At 43.0% G+C, this 18504-nt stretch overlaps 1 protein-coding gene across 1 annotated transcript; it reads left to right on the top strand.

Annotated features, from left to right (window-relative positions):
• Positions 1-15867: 15867 nt before the first annotated feature.
• Positions 15868-18303, top strand: MAP1LC3C (microtubule associated protein 1 light chain 3 gamma). Its single transcript, XM_038393624.2, has 4 exons — positions 15868-16029; positions 16117-16172; positions 16323-16429; positions 17753-18303. The coding sequence occupies exons 1-4, from the start codon at positions 15972-15974 to the stop codon at positions 17961-17963; spliced, it is 432 nt and encodes a 143-aa protein (XP_038249552.1). The 5' UTR covers positions 15868-15971; the 3' UTR covers positions 17964-18303.
• Positions 18304-18504: the final 201 nt, after the last annotated feature.

Raw genomic sequence — 18504 nt, 5'->3', positions numbered from 1 at the left:
ATAACAAGGTGACCGGGGATCCAACAGCAGCCACAAATGATTATTTGGGCAAGCAATCCCATCATGCTGAGTACCTAGGCAAGGTGGGTGTGTTCATGCATGATGGGATTGCTTGCCCAAATGATTTGAAGTCTTTTCCACAGCTCACCACTAGATGTCAGGGGAGAGCTCATTCAGAGTGTTTACACAAAAACTAGAAACAGCACAAATAGTAAAAAGATTCAGTTGATTTTTTAAAAAAAAAAAAAACAATCTGAGGTATTCTTAGTAGTAGATGTGAAGATATACACACACTTTACATAGCAAATATATAATTCATATTGGATGTATAGTTTAGCTTGATGGGGTAGCTCTAGTACTCACACAAATGAATGTAAATAGACACATATTAAGAGCCAAGAGAGGCTTATCAAGGTAAAGGTATTCACAGGAGTGGATGCTGGGCCCTAGCAGAAGTGCCTGGTAGCATGTTTAAGGCATACTGCCTCTAGCTGCGCAGGGGCAGGGTGGTAACAGGTGACACTTGCTATCTCTTTATAAAGGTGCAACCTATGATGTCCTTATTGCAGCCTTCTCAGTGTTGTTTGGTACAACCAGTGCAAACGTGAACCATGTAGGCTACTCAATGCTTCTAGCAGCACTATTGCCACCCCACCCTCTTGCACCTGGCGACAGGACTGTCTCCTGCACAGCTGCACTAAGCAAAAGGGGCACCCTGCAATGCAAGCTTCACCAGTTTGCCCTGATAACATGGTTCAACCCTGAGTAAGGGAGACCATCTCTACATCAAGAGAGCATGGTCCATACTTGGCCTCTGTGCTGAGCCTGCCAAGAGGATGCTCAGAAGTGCCAGACAGGATAGCATGCTTTGTGATGTAGATACCTACCCATTAGGAACTGTAGTCTCTGCTGTGCACCATGGGGTCCCCCTTCTATTGATGCCTCTCTACTGCAGGTTATCTACTAAGGGGCTAAACTCTCACAGACTGTGTGTGTAAACCCTCATCTTGAGGTGGGAATTTGGTTAAAGTAACCCAGAACTGTAGACCAGGCTACACCACACAATTACCATAGATGTTGCCTATTCATTTGCAGTGGGATTTTTCACAAGCATTCAGAGCTGGCTTAGTTCTGCTCCCACTGAAGTCAATGGGAGTTCTCCTCAGCTTCAGCAGGACCAGAGTTAGGACAGCATCGAATGCTTGTGAAAAATCCACCCTTTAAACACAGAGGGAAACATAGTAAACTTGGGGCCTACTGTGTGATCGATTTTGGTCAAGGCTGACGCTGATGGCAGCCATAGTAAGCACATGGACTCCAAATACTATCTCTGCCTTTCAACCTCCAGCACCATGTGTAACACCACTGGCATTGTAGCACTTCCCTGAGACACTGTTTAAGTGAGATGGGGGACTTGAGAGCAAAGAGGTGATGGCAGATTCCTGCCATTCACAAATGGTTATGTTTGTTCAAGGGACAAAAGATAGGTGATAACGTGTGCCTCATGTTCCAGACTGCCTGTTTGTGTCAAATGCATTCTTCTTGTTCAATCTTTACATAGGGATGAATTCTTTTCGCTCACCACCACACTGCTCTGATAGTCAATGGGCTTATCTACTGCCTACATACTCACACAAACAAAAGTTGATGGGAATGGAGCAAATTATGTAACATGTTTATGCTTTGTACTTGCAAGTTGACAGAAGTTGCAAACATAACCAAGACCTGCCCTTTGTTCTCCACCCAACTTTTCCCTCTCATGTACTATACCTCAACATTTCATAGGCCATCTTGCCTCCTGATATACAGCTACCACAGGGCTAAATTCTAGCTTCCTGTAGGAAAGCAACATTCGGCAGATTTTCTAAGTTATAGAAGTGGTCTGAATGTTTACTCAGAATATAGCCTTGGATGAAGGCACTGAAAATAAATGGTTTGGATTAGATAGAGACAGACCCCTGGAATCATTTGGTTGGATTGTACTAAGGCCTGGTCTACACTTTAAATTTAGGTGGACATACCTACAGCTATAACTGTGCCAACCTAACCCCCAGTGCAGATACAGCTAGATCAATAGAAGAATGCTTCCATGCCCTTTCTGTCACAGTAGGCTCTGTCTACACTCCACTGTTTTGCTAGGATCACCACAGTGCTATAGCTATGCTGCTACAGTCCCTGTAGTGTACACATAGCCTAGGGACTTGAGCAAATTGTAATATCAGTAAGCAAAACAAGTAAAATGTGAGCAAGATTCAAACCAGGAGTCCAATCCCAGCCTAAAGAACTAAGTTGTATGAAACCAACTTTTTGAAGCTACTATCAACCATGAGTCTGTCAGTGTTAGCAAGTTCAATAAATAATTGGCTTTCATGATTAAGAAGGCCTTCAACAATGAGAGAGAACTGGGAATTACCCTCTTGTCAAATATGCAGACAGAATGACAAAGCTAGCAGTGATGTTATCTCCCAGTATGCTTAAGATACTTTTAAAATCCACTGCGCTCTGCCATTTATATCAACCTTTTTGAAGGTTAAAATAGAATCCAGCATCAACAAAACAAAAACCAACCATTCAATTTTGGCACCAAAATGTGTTAGCTTGTGTGTAATAAACTTTTCTAAGGATCAGGTTCTGTGACCCTTACTCAAATGAGTATACCCATTGAAGTCAATGAAACTAAGCACATAGGACCTGCAAGGTCAAACCCTTGGTAAGTATTTAAAGAAGGAAAATCTGTTTCAGTAGTTCAGTTCTGATATTTACTAAAAAAAAAAATCAGATTTATTCAGACCTATGTAGTAAACTAAAACTAAAAAGTGATGTTTTTCTTTATCAGTAAAGAAAAATTAAATCAGGCCTGGATAACTTGCACCCAAAAGTTTTTAAAAAGAGCTCTATAGAAGCTCTCTAAGCTATTAGTGTAGGTTTTCAGTAACTCTTGAAATACTTAGGAAGTTCCAGAAAACTGGAAGAAATCTAACACTGTGCCAATATTTAAAAATTATAAATAGAGCAACCCAGGTAATTATTGGTCTGTCAGACTGAAATTGATCCCAGACAGAATACAGGAGTAGCTGATATAGGACTTGAGTAATAAATAATTACAGAAGGGTAATATAATAAATGCCAATCAATATATTTTTATGGAAAAATTGATCCTGTCAAAATTTTTTTTAAGAAGTTACAAGTTTGGTTGATAAAAGTAATAGTGCTGATGTAATATACTTAGACTTCTGTAAGCATTTGACTTGGTACTACACAACATTTTGATAAAGAAACATGCTGTCTAGGGAAGAAATAAGTCATTAAAAAGGGATCATTCTGGCAAAAAGTCTGGGAACCCCAACTATAGATTATTAATTTCATTATTAGTTTTTATCCTTTTACATAAGGACTGGGGAAGGAAAATGGAAGCTAAGGGTTATTAGTAGAAAGGCTTGAGTCACAAAGCAGGGATCCAGCTCCACACATCCCCCAAGAACGGGACTATTCTACTCTAGTCTGGGGTTTTGGTTGAGGCACTGGGTTTTTGGGAGGGATGGAAGAAAGGCACAGATATCCTGGATCTGCTGCAGGCTTGTGAGAAATGAATATGTCAGAGGGAGCAGCCGCCAAACTTAGAGGTCAGAAAGACAAGATTTCAGAGTAGCAGCCATGTTAGTCTGTATTCACAAAAAGAAAAGGAGTACTTGTGGCACCTTACAGACTAAAAAATTTATTTGAGCATAAGCTTTCGTGAGTTACAGCTCACTTCATCGGATGCATCAAGAGGATTCCTTACCTGTAGCTAAAGGTTTGCATTGAGGAAATGGGCAATCTAGGCTGATTTTTTAAAAACCTGTCTTAAAGTGGCTTGCCCAGCCTGGTAGACTCAGGTATTTTTGCCCCTTTTTGAATCTACCATTTTATCACTTTTTAGTTTGCATTCATAGACAACCCCGATGAAAGACCACCTTTAAAATACCTGCATATAGTTCTGTAGTCATGTATTTTCACTGCCCTACTAATAATTCTGTATTTCTTCCACCTACTCCCCCACCCCCAATACAATGCTGTATTTTCTTTTCCTATCCAGTTTCACTGCTTTAAAAAGAATCGGGCCTTCTGCCACCTTAACATTTATATTCAAAATTGTTAGTTTTGACTGGAGTTGTTTCATGCTTGCTGTAGTCAGTACCCTCCCTCTTTCATACTGACCACCATCACCATTATTAAGTGATGGAAGCTGTAACCAGCCCCTCCATTTTTCATCCTTGTTGTGTAACACTGAAATGAATGCACTTATACCTTCCTGTTCACTGAGTTATGAAGGAAGACTACTAGTGTATGGTTTACTGGATTGATTCTGCTATGTAACAGGGCAGCACCTCATTTCCATTGGAAGAAAAGTCACTACCAAGCAGTGGCGGATTAGTGATTTTGCTGCCCCTAGGCCCTGAAATAATTGCCCCCCCCACACACACAGCAGCTCCCTGCCCCAGCTCACCTCCGCTCCTCCTCTGCCTTCTTCCCTGAGCGCACTGCCAGGTCCTGCTTCTCCCAGCTCCCTGCCAGTGCTTGTGCGCGAAACAGGTTCACGAAGGAGGGGGGGGGGGGAACATGACACACTCAGGAGAGGAGGCAGGGCCAGGGCAGAGTTTTGGGGAAGGGGACCAATAGGGGCAGGGAGGGGGTGGAGTTGGGGCGAGGCCAGGGGCAGAGGGTGCGAATCAGCGCTGGGGGAAGCAGCCGCCTCTGGCTATTATTATAAATTTGTCGCCACTGCAATTTTGTCGGCGTAGGTGTTAATACGTTCCTGCTACCAAGGCAGTCCAAGTTTTAATATTAGGCTTCTCCCTTAACTAAATCCCACTCTTTGGTTTTCTTTCATTATGTTTTATGTTATTCTGCCAAGGTGGCTAAACAAAGTCATGAGGTTTAGTCTGACTTCCCAGTCAGATCAGTTCTAGTCATTTCAACTAAGAGGCAATTTTGGTGTGAAAAGCCCTCAGCATTAGTGAGCCATGTGCTGTGACACTAAAACAGTGTTATGCCGTCAGTGAAAGGGCAGTGTGGTGATGATGCTTAGGTCTTGAGTCGCTACATTTCCTATGTCACACAAACTCTTAGCAAGAGCATTTCTGAATCAGAGTGCTTCTGCTTTTAACCACTGCCATAGCAAACAGTGTCCAGAGAACCAGCGCCCTCTACCTAGCATAGACAACCCTTGGACCTCACCCTTAAGGCAGCTAACAGACCCCACTTAAAAGCAGGTTTCAGAGTAGCAGCATATCTATTCAGGGGACACCATCATAGGGCCTAATCACATCAGCCACACTATCAGAGGCTCGTTCACCTGCACATCTACCACTGTGATATATGCCATCATGTGCCAGCAATGCCCCTCTGCCATGTACACTGGCCAAACTGGACAGTCTCTATGTAAAAGAATAAATGGACACAAATCAGACATCAAGAATTATAACATTCAAAAACCAGTTGGAGAACAATTCAATCTCTCTGGTCACTCGATTACAGACCTAAAAGTTGCAATATTACAACAAAAACTTCAAAAACAGACTCCAAGAGACTGCTGAATTGGAATTAATTTGCAAACTGGACACCATTAAATTAGGCTTGAATAAAGACTGGGAGTAGATATGTCATTACACAAAGTAAAACTATTTCCCCATGTTTATTCCCCCTCCCCTTCTTGTTCCTCACACGTTCTTGTCAACTGCTGGAAATAGCCCATCTTGATTATCACTACAAAGTTTTTTCTCTCTCCTGATGGTAATAGCTCACCTTAACTGATCACTCATTATAGCGTGTATGGTAACAACCATTGTTTCATGTTCTCTGTGTATATAAAATCACCCTACTGTATTTTCCACTGTATGCATCCGATGAAGTGGGCTGTAGCTCACGAAAGCTTATGCTCAAATAAATTTGTTAGTCTCTAAGGTGCCACAAGTCCTCCTGTTCTTTTTGCACTTAGAAGTAGTAACAGTGCTGTTTTTCAGTGAGGACTTGAACTATCTTAGGGTCTGTCTATACGACAATTAAGTTTTTAATTCACATTAGAACAGCGAAGACACAAACAAATCAGCTTTTAACTCACATTAGCAACTCAAGTTCAACCTCCGACTTCTCTAGAGGGGGTATCTGTACTGTAGCTAGAAGCAAGCCTCCCAGCCCAGGTGGACAGACTTGCTCTATCCTGGCTAAAAATAGCAGTGTAGCCAATACGGATGCAGCAGAGGCTCAGGATAGCTACCTGAGCTTAGACCCAGGGGGTTAGGTGGGCTTGAAAACCCAAGGACCCAACAGTCACATTGCTACTTTTAGCACACTAGGTGGAGCCAAGCTAGCACATTTCCATCTACTTGGATCGGAAGGCTTATTTCCAGCTGCACTGTAGACATACCCAGAGGCTTTACCCAGAGCTGCTAGCTTGAGTCAAAAGCCAAGTTGCTGTGTCTTCACTGATATTTTAACCCAGGTTAGCTAGCAAAAGTTAAGTTTTGTTCCCCCTTCCTCCCCTCCATCTAGTGTAGACTATATCCTTAGGTCAGTGGTTCCCAAACTTGTCCCGCTGCTTGTGCAGGGAAAGCCCCTGATGGGACGGGCTGGTTTGTTTACCTGCCACATCCAGAGGTTCAGCTGATCGCGGCTCCCGGTGGCCGCAGTTCACTGCTCCAGGCCAATGGGAGCTGCTGGAAGCGGCATGGGCCGAACTACCTGCCACGATTGGCTGAACCTGCGGACGCAGCAGGAAAACAAACTGGCCCGGCCGCCAGGGGCTTTCCCTGCACAAGCGGTGGAACAAGTTTGGGAACCACTGCCTTAGGTGCTTGGCTTGGAGTCTGTGATACACTTAGGACTCAGCTGGGTATCACGATCTCTCTGAGCCCAAAACAAAGGATCAATTGCACAACTTGTTAGAGCATCCATTATAACAAACTCATGACCACACACAGGTCTCAGCAATGGTCAGTCAAACCTCACAAGTGCTAGAGAAATTTCTAGACATTTGCTCCAAAGCCACAGCCCTCTAAGGAGGTTCAAGAAGAATCACCATTCGCAGCAGTGTTTAGTAAGACTGGGGCCATGCAGGTGGGGGAAAGGGAAGGGGTAGAGGAAGGGAAAATGGATTCTTCAGTTTATAGATAACTTAAAATTTTAAAAAATGCTGTCAAACAGATTGGTTAATTGAGCTTTATGATTTTTTAAAAGCTGAGAGGAAAGTTTGAAACATGCCATTTTAAACAAAAAAGCCCAGTGTTTTGGGTTTTTTTAAAAAAGGGTTGGAACTGGCCATTTTGAAGTTTTGTAAGTCCCCACCCCTCCAAAAAAATTAAGCAAATGTTTGGACATCACCAAATCTTCATTTATCCACAGAAAGTTTCATGTGAAAAATCTTTCCCATTTCTAGTGCTTGTGACCTGCCTTTAAATATAGACTCAGCCACATAAGCTTTTCTGACTCCATCCAGTAGAGGTCAGTTGGACACATGCTGAGTACGTTAAGTAGTACAGGTTGACATTATGGTTTATGGCTTAAGCTTTATTGGGTAGTTTTTTCAAAGAGCCTTCTCAGAAATATCTTACTTCCCCCTGCTCAAGCATCCTGCTCCATATGTTTCTCTTGTACTCTTGCAACAGACATACCATGAAAGCTCTGGAAATTTGATCCAACATGCACAGCTCAACCCCATCAAAGCAGTAGACAAGGGCTAGTGGTTTTTATAGTTTTAATTTGGTTTTTGTACATAAGTATATTTGTATGCTTTTTGTTAAAGGATGGTCTTTAATTAAGGTATGGACTGGGATTCAGGAGATCTGGGATCAGGTAACTCTGCCACAGCCTCTATGCGATATTGTGCAAATCACACTATAATTGTGCAAATTTCCCACTCTGTTAAGGGTGGATGCTACTTTCTCCCACCCTGTGGGTTCTCTTTAGATTACAGGCTCTCCAAGGCAGGGATTGTCTACTATGGTGTTTGCAGAGTGCCTAGCACAATGTGGCCCCAATCTCATTTGTGGCCCTCAGACACCACTGTAATACAGACAGTAATAGGCATGCAGTGGTTTGGGAAAGAGGATTCTCACTCTGAAGTTTTGTATAAGGTGACTTGGAGCATCTTCTGAGTAGCATGAACTGAGAAAAGGCCAGGAATTAGAACCATTCATTAGTAACTTAGACTCACCAGCCAAGTATCCCTTTATTTGCCTATGGAGGATTAAAAGCATGTAGGGCTTCTAGTTGACTCCTGAATGCTGTAGCTCTCTTCAAGGTGAGAGGTTCAAACACAGAAGAGGAGCAGTTTGAATGTGCAGGACACATGCATTGCTGCAGAAAAAGCACAAACCTGCTGTCAATTCTTGCTAATGAGTACCCCTTCTTTGGTAGACAGGCAAGGCCAAAAGGGTTTTCCTAGCCACTCGGGCTCCTTAGCTACTTGCAACTCATTCCCATCACCATCTAGACCCCCAGCTACCCTGTAGGACAAGCCAAGTGCTTTTAACCTCTCCTAGAAGTATAATACACAGCTCCCTCCAGCTCAGACAGCCAGCTTATTTCAACTACCCTTTACTACATACATTTCAAGACACCCACTCTTTTCCAGAACTTAAAGCCTCTTATCCTGAGCCTCTGTGAGTACCATGAGTTTCTGTTAGTTTGCCTTCTCATGCTCAGAAGCATTCCTGTCTAGAGAACCTTTATACTTGGAGACATGTCCCTTTATACTGCAGCTGGAGCATTTCCTGTTCCCCACACCCCCATCCTCCATTAACTTCTTCCCTGCCAGACTGTATTCAAGCATGTGACTGGAGAGCTGTAAGCCTGTGAACATTTTGTTACTTACGTGCACAATGGAGGTGTCAGAGTTCATTTACGCAACAACCAACGTAGGACTCTTAAAAGAGGCTGTAAATGTGTCAGTGAGCTGGAGCAGATAAGAGCTCAAAATTCAAGACACTGCTATAACCCCCAAATTGTGCTGCACTAGTAGCTTTAAAACTTATCTGAGATCTATGTACTTGTATGTCCCACAGCACTGTAGTCTCTGAGCACTACCCAAGCACTTAAAAATAGAAATAGTAAATTGTCTTTCATTTTTTCCAATCTACAGGAGAAACAGCATTCCAAGTTCATAATGTGTGTGTTCAGGAAAGAAGAACTTACAGAAGGAAAGCTAAGTAAAAGGAAGGGATGCTGCATTTAGTTCTGAAAGCAGTTAAGTCTATGCTCATCATCTGTCATAGGAGTTTGTTCCATAATATAGGTCCAGCTTCAGTGAAAGCTCTTCTATGCTACTACACAAACATCTCCTGCTGGTCAACAATTTAACTGTTCCACTGAAACCTAGCAGTTATGGGCATGGAGAGGAAGGAAACTAGGGCCAACACCTGGGACAGGGGGGCTTGAATACCTGGAGGGAGCCTGTTATGTGGTTCACTACTGGGGTACCTCCTTGTCACTTATCCAGGAATTAGCTCATAACTAGTCACACTCCTTCTTTCAGCTCATAATCTCAGGAGTCAGGTTATACCCTCTTCATCACTCAGGTTGCTCCTTCATCTTGGCTTGGTCCTCCAGCCAGGTCACTATAGTCCTCCCCTTCTAGGATAAGGAAGTCCTGCTGGAAAAAATTGTCTTAGACAGTCTTCCGCTCCACTATCCAGGCTGTACCACCTCCCCAGTGGCTAGCAGGGGAACTCAGTCCCACCCTCTACTCCAGGTTCCAGCCCAGAGACCATACAGCCAGTCTACATAAGGGCCACACTATCCCAAACCTTGATACTTTTTCTCTAGGCTATTTCCTACTTCACCTCTATCACAATCCTTCTCTGCCTACACCTTTCCCTCTGGGTACACTTTTCCTTCAGGACCAGGATCCTAGGGCTTCTATTCTCCCTTAGCTTCTATCTCTAAGCCCAGAAATCAACTACAGGCCTCCTATCTTACAGCCCTCTTAGGGCTCTTATAGCATACCTCTTGGTTTTATAGTCACTTAGCTTGCCTCTTGTTCAGCTGGTCTCCATCATCAGCCCTGATTCTCCTCCAGGTGCAGCCTGTCACAGGGTTAATTGGCCCTTTCTCTCTACTCAGGTCTTTCGTATTGGGTTCCCACTGCTAAAGGACCCTCCCCCAGCCTATGACGAGGATCCACAAGGAACTCGAGTAGTTACAGCAGTCAACAGAAAAAAATAACAAGGACATGTGTGCAGGTCAAAGGACCAAAAATAAGGAACTAGAACGGGACATCAGACAGCACCCACTGCTCCTCAAAGGTGTCAAGGGAGCCAGTGGACTCCGCCCAAAGGAACTCTGCCCAGATTGTGAATGGAGGGATGATTAGAAATAGGCCTCACAGTCGCAGGAAACCCCCTCAGCTAACCTCCTCTCTCTGGTCTTATAGATGGCCACTTTGGCCAGCACTAGGAGGAGGCTGACAAGGAGGTCCTGCGACTTTGTGGGGCCATGGACAGGGTGTGAAGATAAGAAGGTGAAGGGAAAAGTGCAGCCAAAAACATAAAAGGCTGTCTAGGAGGAGCTGGTATAGGGGCTGCAACCTGGCACACTACAGGTATACATGCACCAGGGTTTTCCTCACACTGCAGAAGGGACAGGCGTCAGGGACGGGGGTGAATGGCGCCAAGTACACGCCCGTGCTCATGGCTCCATGGAGGAGCCACCAACTGATATCCCCGGTGGGCTGTGGAACCAAGGTGGAATATAGGTTGGCCCACAGGGGTTCCTCACCCTCAATAGGGGCAATAGGTCCCGCCACTTAGCATCAGGGCAGGACACGTGGGTGAGGAAATGGAGTGTATGGCGCATGATTGTTTACAGATGCATCCTTGGCACAATTAAAAAATGAACTGGCTGCAGGTCGTGCAGCCGGCTCGCGGTGTGTGAGTGGGGCGGCGGAGGGAGGGCTCATGGGGGCAGGAGCCCTACGAAGAAATCCGGAGGACCTGGGGTGTAGGGTTGGCGGGAAGCATCCTTCTGCAGGACCCGGTCGAGGTAAACCCGAGCAGCAGGCAATAAGGCTGCCCTTACCTCCTCAAGTACGTGCTGGGGAGTACGAAGAGTGGAGAGCCCCATGCCCTGAGTGAGTGTCAGGGGATCCACCCAGTCTCCCCAGACATAGTCCAGGAGGCCTCCAATTTGGGTGACTTCTGCCTGTGATGTGTTGAGCAGGATGTTATGACATTTTAAAAAGGGTTAGCTGAGGTACTATGTGCCAGTTCCTGCTCTCAGTTACGTGAGTGCAACTGCCATAAAAACTGGACAAGATACAAGGTTCCATAAGAGTAAGGCTTAAAGCCAAGGCATGGAAAGGCAGGATCATCCCAAAGGGCAAAAAATTAATCCTGGGCTCACACCTTACAAAAATATGTGGGATTTATTGGAAATAAACTCTGTGCTTCTTAGACTGAAGCCTAGGCTTCATGAAACTGCCTGGAGAGCCCTTGTGTCTGATAGCTAAATACCTCAACACTAGCTTCTGTTCAAGGTGACAGAACAGTTGATTATTTAAGGAGTAGATACTTTTTTTGGCTAAAGTAGGATCTATTGACCTAATTAGCAAAATAGTGGATCCCACTGGGCAGATGCAGGGGTCTGCCCACATGAAGGAGTTTCCTGGATTATCGGCTTAGGCCCTGATCCTGTTTGGACCAGGGTCTTTGTTTGTAAGTTTGGGGCAAGAATCTTGTTTTTCACAGATTCATAGATTCATAGATATTAAGGTCAGAAGGGACCATTATGATCATCTAGTCTGACCTCCTGCACAATGCAGGCCACAGAATCTCACCCACCCACTCCTGCGAAAAACCTCTCACCTATGTCTGAGCTATTGAAGTCCTCAAATCATGGTTTAAAGACGTCAAGGTGTAGAGAATCCTCCAGCAAGTGACCCGTGCCCCACACTACAGAGGAAGGTGAAAAGCCCACAGGGCTTCTTCCAATCTGCCCTGGAGGAAAATTCCTTCCGGATCCCAAATATGGCGATCAGCTGAACTGTGAGCATGTGGGCAAGATTCACCAGCCAGATATCCAGGAAAGAATTCTCTGTAGTAACTCAGATCCCACCCCATCTAACATCCCATCACAGGCCATTGGGCCTATTTATCATGAATAGTTAAAGATCAATTAATTGCCAAAATCATGTTATCCCATCATACCATCTCCTCCATAAACTTATCGAGTTTAATCTTGAAGCTAGATAGGTCTTTTGCCCCCACTGCTTCCCTTGGAAGGCTATTCCAGAACTTCTCTGATGATTAGAAACCTTCCTCTAATTTCAATTCTAAACTTCCCAATGGCCAGTTTATATCCATTTGTTCTTGTGTCCACATTGGTACTGAGCTTAAATAATTCCTCTCCCTCTCTGGTATTTATCCCTCTGATATATTTATAGAGAGCAATCATATCTCTCCTCAACCTTCTTTTGGTTAGGCTAAACAAGCCAAGCTCCTTGAGTCTCCTTTCATAAGACAGGTTTTCCATTCCTCGGATCATCCTCGTAGCCCTTCTCTGTACCTGTTCCAGTTTGAATTCATCCTTCTTAAACAAGGGAGACCAGAACTGCACACAGTATTCCAGATGAGGTCTCATCAGTGCCTTGTATAATGGTACTAAAACCTCCTTATCTCTACTGGAAATACCTAACCTGATGTATCCCAAGACCGCATTAGCTTTTTTCACAGTCATATCACATTGGTGGCTCAGAGTCATCCTGGGGTCAACCAATACTCCAAGGTCCTTCTCCTCCTCTGTTACTTCTAACTGATGTGTCCCCAGTTTATAACTAAAATTCTTATTAATCCCTAAATGCATGACCTTGCACTTCTCACTATTGAATTTCATCCTATTACTATTACTCCAGTTTACAAGGTCATCCAGATCCTCCTGTATGATATCTCGGTCCTTCTCTAAATTGGCAATACCTCCCAGCTTTGTAGCATCCGCAAACTTTATTAGTACACTCCCACTTTTTGTGCCGAAGTCAGTAATAAAAAGATTAAATAAGATTGGTCCCAAAACCAATCCCTGAGGAATTCCACTGGTAACCTCCCTCCAGTCTGACAGTTCACCTTTAAGTATGACCCGCTGTAGTCTCCCTTTTAACCAATTTCTTATCCACCTTTCAATTTTCATATTGATCCCCATCTTTTCCAATTTAACTAACAATTCCCCATGTTGCACCATATCAAATGCCTTACTGAAATCTAGGTAAATTAGATCCACTGTGTTTCCTTTGAGTAAAAAATCTGTTACTTTCTCAAAGAAGGAGATCAGGTTGGTTTGACACGATCTACCTTTTGTAAAACCATGTTGTATTTTGTCCCATTTACCATTGACCTCAATGTCTTCTCTGTACCCTTTGGTGATAAATACAGGCTATCAGACCAGGAAGCTGGTGCAGTGACAAAAGCCCTAGCTGAGGAATTAATTTGCAGATTTGGAGCCCCTCAAAGTCTGAACCAGCAGTACTGCCAATCCAAAGCATTCAGACTCATGAGTCAGGCACCTACAAATCACGAGATTGGCTTGAAATCATGAGATTTGTTTGTAACTAATTTGCCTTTGCCACCTTCTTTCCGAGCCTTTAGGTTGCACTTGGGACAAATTTTCAAAGCTTTTCTCTGTAACAATGAGGGCTATAACTTTCTTTTATTTTTAAATGGACTCCAAGATTCTCCCATATTCACATGACTCCAGGAACTGGCAGTTTAATCATAAGAGCAAATATTGCAAGACTGGTAATAAAACTGTGAAAACTGACAACACTGAAGCAAGGCAATAACTTTGATTCTGCCCTATACAAATAGAAATGTATGGCTTAGTAATTAATAAACTTTGAACAACCCTGTTTCCCCCAATCTGATAGACTGAATAGAATACTAACTACCATGTTATCAATGCTTATGTAACACAATCAGAGTAGCTGGGGTGAGTTACAGCCATTCATTAGTATGGCTTACAGAAAGAGCAATCAGTCTTCTATTGATTTTACTTTTTACAAAGTCATGTTTGATTGAGAAACTATCTTGACAGCTGTAGTAGTTATAGGGATACAAGCAATACAAGCAGTTGAGGGTGTGTCTGACTATAATCAGCAGGTAGACAGTTCTGAAATCTATCTGGAACGTGTTAAAAAAACAAAACCAAACCAAAAACCTGAATACCATGTTAGTGCTTCTGGGAGACAAAAGCTAGATTCTGGTATAAAAGTCCAGAATTTTTCAGAAAGTGAGCCGGTGTGGGTACAGGAGAGTGTGAAAAAGAGGGGCCCTTTTCAAAATGAAGGAAATGCTTTTAAGGGCTACTTGTAAGTATTATGAAGCTAACTGGTAAGTTGGAGGCAGAACCACGTGAAAGGGGAAAGCAGATGGGCCATAGAGTACTATAAATTAAAGATTCTCTTATGGGTACCTGGATTCTCTTTACAGAACATTATGTGTCATAGGCAAAAAGTAAAACATCTTTCAGTTTAGATGACTTTTAATTTAAATTAATGAAGTTGTTGGTAACGCTGGGAAGAAACCCCACATTTTCTGGCTTGCAGGCCTGTGCTTTTCCCATAAGACTGTCTCTGCAGAGGAATGCAGAGATAAAAGATGACAGATCCAGAAATATGGTGCTTATTTTGTTTCCACTGAGTGACACTTTAGGCAACACTCTACTAACCTAAATATTTAGTTACAATCTAACAGCCAAATGCAACTGTCAATCTTTCGGACAAAACGCTCTTTGACACCAATGGGAAATTGGCATTTTGTCCTTGATTTTATAGTTCCAATCTCCACAATCCTCTTTAATTAAAATCATAATTCACGCTCCCCCGTCTCCTGTTCTAAGCTCATTGCTACTCAGAAATGGCCATGTATAGTAGCGAACAGCCCTTATGAGACAAACTTTTCTCTTGTTATGTTTAGTCATCCCTGTGCCTGATTGAAAATGTGGGAGCTGAGTTAAGCAATGAAATATGGCAGATGCACACTAGGTGCACAGTAGGTTGCTAAAACAATGCGCTGTGGTTAATCTTATTTAATTCAAAATGGGTGAAATCAGCCATGCAGACAGCTAGCACAAAGCCTGTGCACTGTCTATGTCCTACTTAAACTCTCATATAGGACCTTTGGCCCAAATCCTCAAAGGTATTTAGGCTCCTAACTTTCACTGATTTCAATTTTCAGAGAAATTAATGTCAATTAGGAGCCTAAATACCTCTGAAGATCTGGGCCTTCATGCCTATGCCTCTGAAAATGACTGATTAACCCCTCATTTCACCCAATGAGACTAAGCAGGTCGGCTCTGCACTTTGTTCACACAACAGTTTGCTACAGGTATAGCATATTGTAATAACACCAGCATGATGCATACAGCAAAGCCTCAGCCCTGTCCCATCTTCTTCTGGCAGGGGCTTGGAGGTGCTGGTGAAGCCTCATGAGTGGGCCCCTCCAGGAGGAAGTGCCTGCATTTGCTCTCTTGTAGCGCCCTCTCGGCAACATATTTTTAATGGGTCTAGGCAGGTGTCAGAGGCAGCTGTCCTCAAACGGAGCAGAGTCTGGAATGACATAGAGACCCTTGAAGAACAGTGGGATCCAAAGGCCTTCTGACACTTAAGGTGTGAAATAAATAACATGGAAGATACAATGTGTCAGGACGTCCTGTCAGGATGGGTACACTGCCCTCTGCAGGTACAGAACACAGGCAGAAGTCCTCTGCACTCTCTCTGTCCAACAGGCAGACCCCACCATTCCCTAGTAAACTAGCTGCAGCCAGGTTGAATCCGCCCCTGCTGTGTGGGAGAAATGGGGGTGGGGTAAGGGAGTAACATGATGTCACAACTAAGCCTTTATAAGGGGCTCAGCTTAACAACTTCCCACAGTTTGAATTCAGCTGTGGTAGAGGACTAGGAGTTGCTTGTTATTATTAAGCCCTAGTAACAAAGTCTTCTGGTAAAGAAGATGCAAACTCTGCATAGCAGCCAATCTGTTAGACCTTTTAAACTGAGAAAGAGTTTTGGTAAGTCATCTGGGTATTGTACATAGCTAAGCTATATTGGAGGTTGAGGATTGCACGTATGTAATATTTGTTTTTTCTTTTGCACAGCAACTAGACTGGAAGAAGTAGCAGGAATTCGGGCAAAGTTCCCAACAAAAATCCCGGTAAATATAATCTCTGTTCTGTTTGCTGTGTTAGTATTTAAGCCTTTCTTAAATAAGTTTAAAGCTCAGCCATTGAAGTCTTTGGTTTTTAAAGAAACAAAAACACTTTCAATTGCTTTAAAAGTGATCTGTTTACTTCTCTAAAAACAGGTAATTGTTGAACGGTATCAGAAAGAAAAATATCTTCCTCTACTGGACAAAACAAAATTTCTTGTTCCTCAGGAGTTGACCATGACACAGTTTATAACCATCATTAGGTATGTAGCAAACCCTGGAATAGCAATTGGCCCTCTACAAATGTGGCTGCTCTTATGCTGTGGCTTGCAAGATCTGGAATCTAGATGTTAATTTGAATCAGGCTGTCTAGTACTCAGTCAAGGGGGGGCTCAGTTGTACTGAGTGCTGTGTGTGGGAAGCACAGAGATCTAGTCAGTGGCCTTCTTTTTGCCTGCATGAATCTAACAGATGTAAAACCTGCAACATGTTAGCTCTTTTAAGATAAGCTTTCTTTCCAAACCTGTTCAGAGCTTCTTGTGAAATCAGTGACTGCATAGAAGCACAAAGTTTGTCCATGAGCCTAAGTAAATAAGGTTTCTGTCTGATTCATGTCCTGCTTCTCTCTGATGAGAACTTAAAAAGGGAGCTGACTGGTAACCAGGCCTCTGAGATTTTAGTCCCAGCACTGCTACTGATTGGTTATGAACCTGAGTAAACTGACAGAAGTGTCTCAGGTGTGGGCTGTCTGAAGCAAAAAGCCTGTAAATTGCTCTGAGGTCATTGGCTGAGAAGCTCTATAGGGAAGAAGTTCTCTACCCCTGTAATTCTTAAGTATATTCTAGAGTATGTCTGTCTTTTAAAAGAACATTGCCTTAAAAAGCCTATGATCTCCATATAATACAATGAAAAGAAAAGGAGGACTTGTGGCACCTTAGAGATTTGTCAGTCTCTAAGGTGCCACAAGTCCTTCTTTTCTTTTTGCGGATACAGACTAACACGGCTGCTACTCTGAAACATATAATACAATGGCTTCCATCAAGTACAAAGAGGGTATTTGCGGGTGGATGGGCAAACAGGCCTAACTGTCTTGGGAGCTGAGCCCCTCTGAGAAGGACTAATCTCTCAAGACTGAGTGAAGCTTTGAATATGTCTGTAAATAAAGGTTTAAAGCCATACCCATCTTGCACCATACATAGGACAGTGCTGAAGAGACTTCTGCTCTCTGCTTAGTATTTAGCAACTGCAATTGGGTAAACAAAGCCCTGATTTCAGAGCTTTTCTGTTTCAAATATTTGACTTGGGAGACTTGCATAAAAGCCACAGACTTTTTGAAAAATATGGCTTTGACAATAAGACTGGATTTAAGTCTACTGATGTGATTGCCTACTGATGTTAAACTATATTGATCTACAAAGCATTCTGGCTCATCTCTAAAATATAAGATGATAAATGTGTTTATCACAACTGCAATCTGTCATTATATTTGTCAAAGTGATTAATACACACTGCCAAAAAAGTGAGCTCCTCAAAAGTAGCTTGAATTGGGGAAAATAATCCTTTCCCTTTCTTTCTCCTAAATCTAGAAGCAGAATGGCTCTAAATGCTACACAAGCTTTCTACTTGCTGGTGAACAACAAGAGTCTGGCCAGTATGTCTCTGACGTTGGCTGAAGTGTACAGGGACTACAAAGATGAAGATGGCTTTGTATATATGACATATGCTTCCCAGGAGATGTTTGGATGTCTCTTGCCCACTGCCCAAGGGAAACTTATGGAATGCCCCCTAAAAACATAAGGGCACATCTGGCTGCTGCTGCTAGGCAGCTGATCATGCCAGTGACTTGAAGATCAGAGATGCTCTTTCTAGTATGGGCTCTTAAACCCTGTACTGAGGGTTAATGGCCCAGATGTTGGCAGGACCAACTAATGCAGAAGTGGTGGTGCTCTATTCCTAGATTAAGTAACTTGGAGATGGAGATATATATATATTTTATATTTGAAAAGACACTAGTGGGTTTTTTGAACTGCACCTTTAGAATCCTTTTTGTAATGTCAATGTTTAAGTTATGTAATTGTTTTTTAAGGGAACTCTAAAGCCTGAGCCTAACAATCAAATAAAGATACTTTTAAGACTAGGTTGAATGTTAATATTAATCTAGGGGAAGTGAGTATATACAGAAGTCTCCTAGAAAAGTGTTGTGGAATACACCTGAAGCATAGGAGCAGTAGTTTTAAAGAGTAACTTGAAATGGTGGATTGTGTGCACGTATTCTTTAAAGATAGTGGAGTAACTTCATGCTACACATCACTAACTTAGATTGTACAGCACCACATAT

Source organism: Dermochelys coriacea, chromosome 3, assembly GCF_009764565.3.
Source record: "Dermochelys coriacea isolate rDerCor1 chromosome 3, rDerCor1.pri.v4, whole genome shotgun sequence".
Taxonomy (NCBI): Eukaryota; Metazoa; Chordata; order Testudines; family Dermochelyidae; genus Dermochelys; species Dermochelys coriacea.
This window is presented reverse-complemented; position numbering and strand designations above follow the sequence as displayed.

What these genes read in the sequence shown, in the direction of transcription:
- MAP1LC3C (XM_038393624.2), top strand. Translation starts at nt 15,972, where the DNA reads ATGCAAACTCTGCATAGCAGCCAATCTGTTAGACCTTTTAAACTGAGA. An exon ending in TAAACTGAGAAAGAGTTTTG is followed by an intron (nt 16,030 to 16,116) that starts GTAAGTCATCTG and finishes TCTTTTGCACAG; the next exon opens with CAACTAGACTGGAAGAAGTA. An exon ending in AGTTCCCAACAAAAATCCCG is followed by an intron (nt 16,173 to 16,322) that starts GTAAATATAATC and finishes CTCTAAAAACAG; the next exon opens with GTAATTGTTGAACGGTATCA.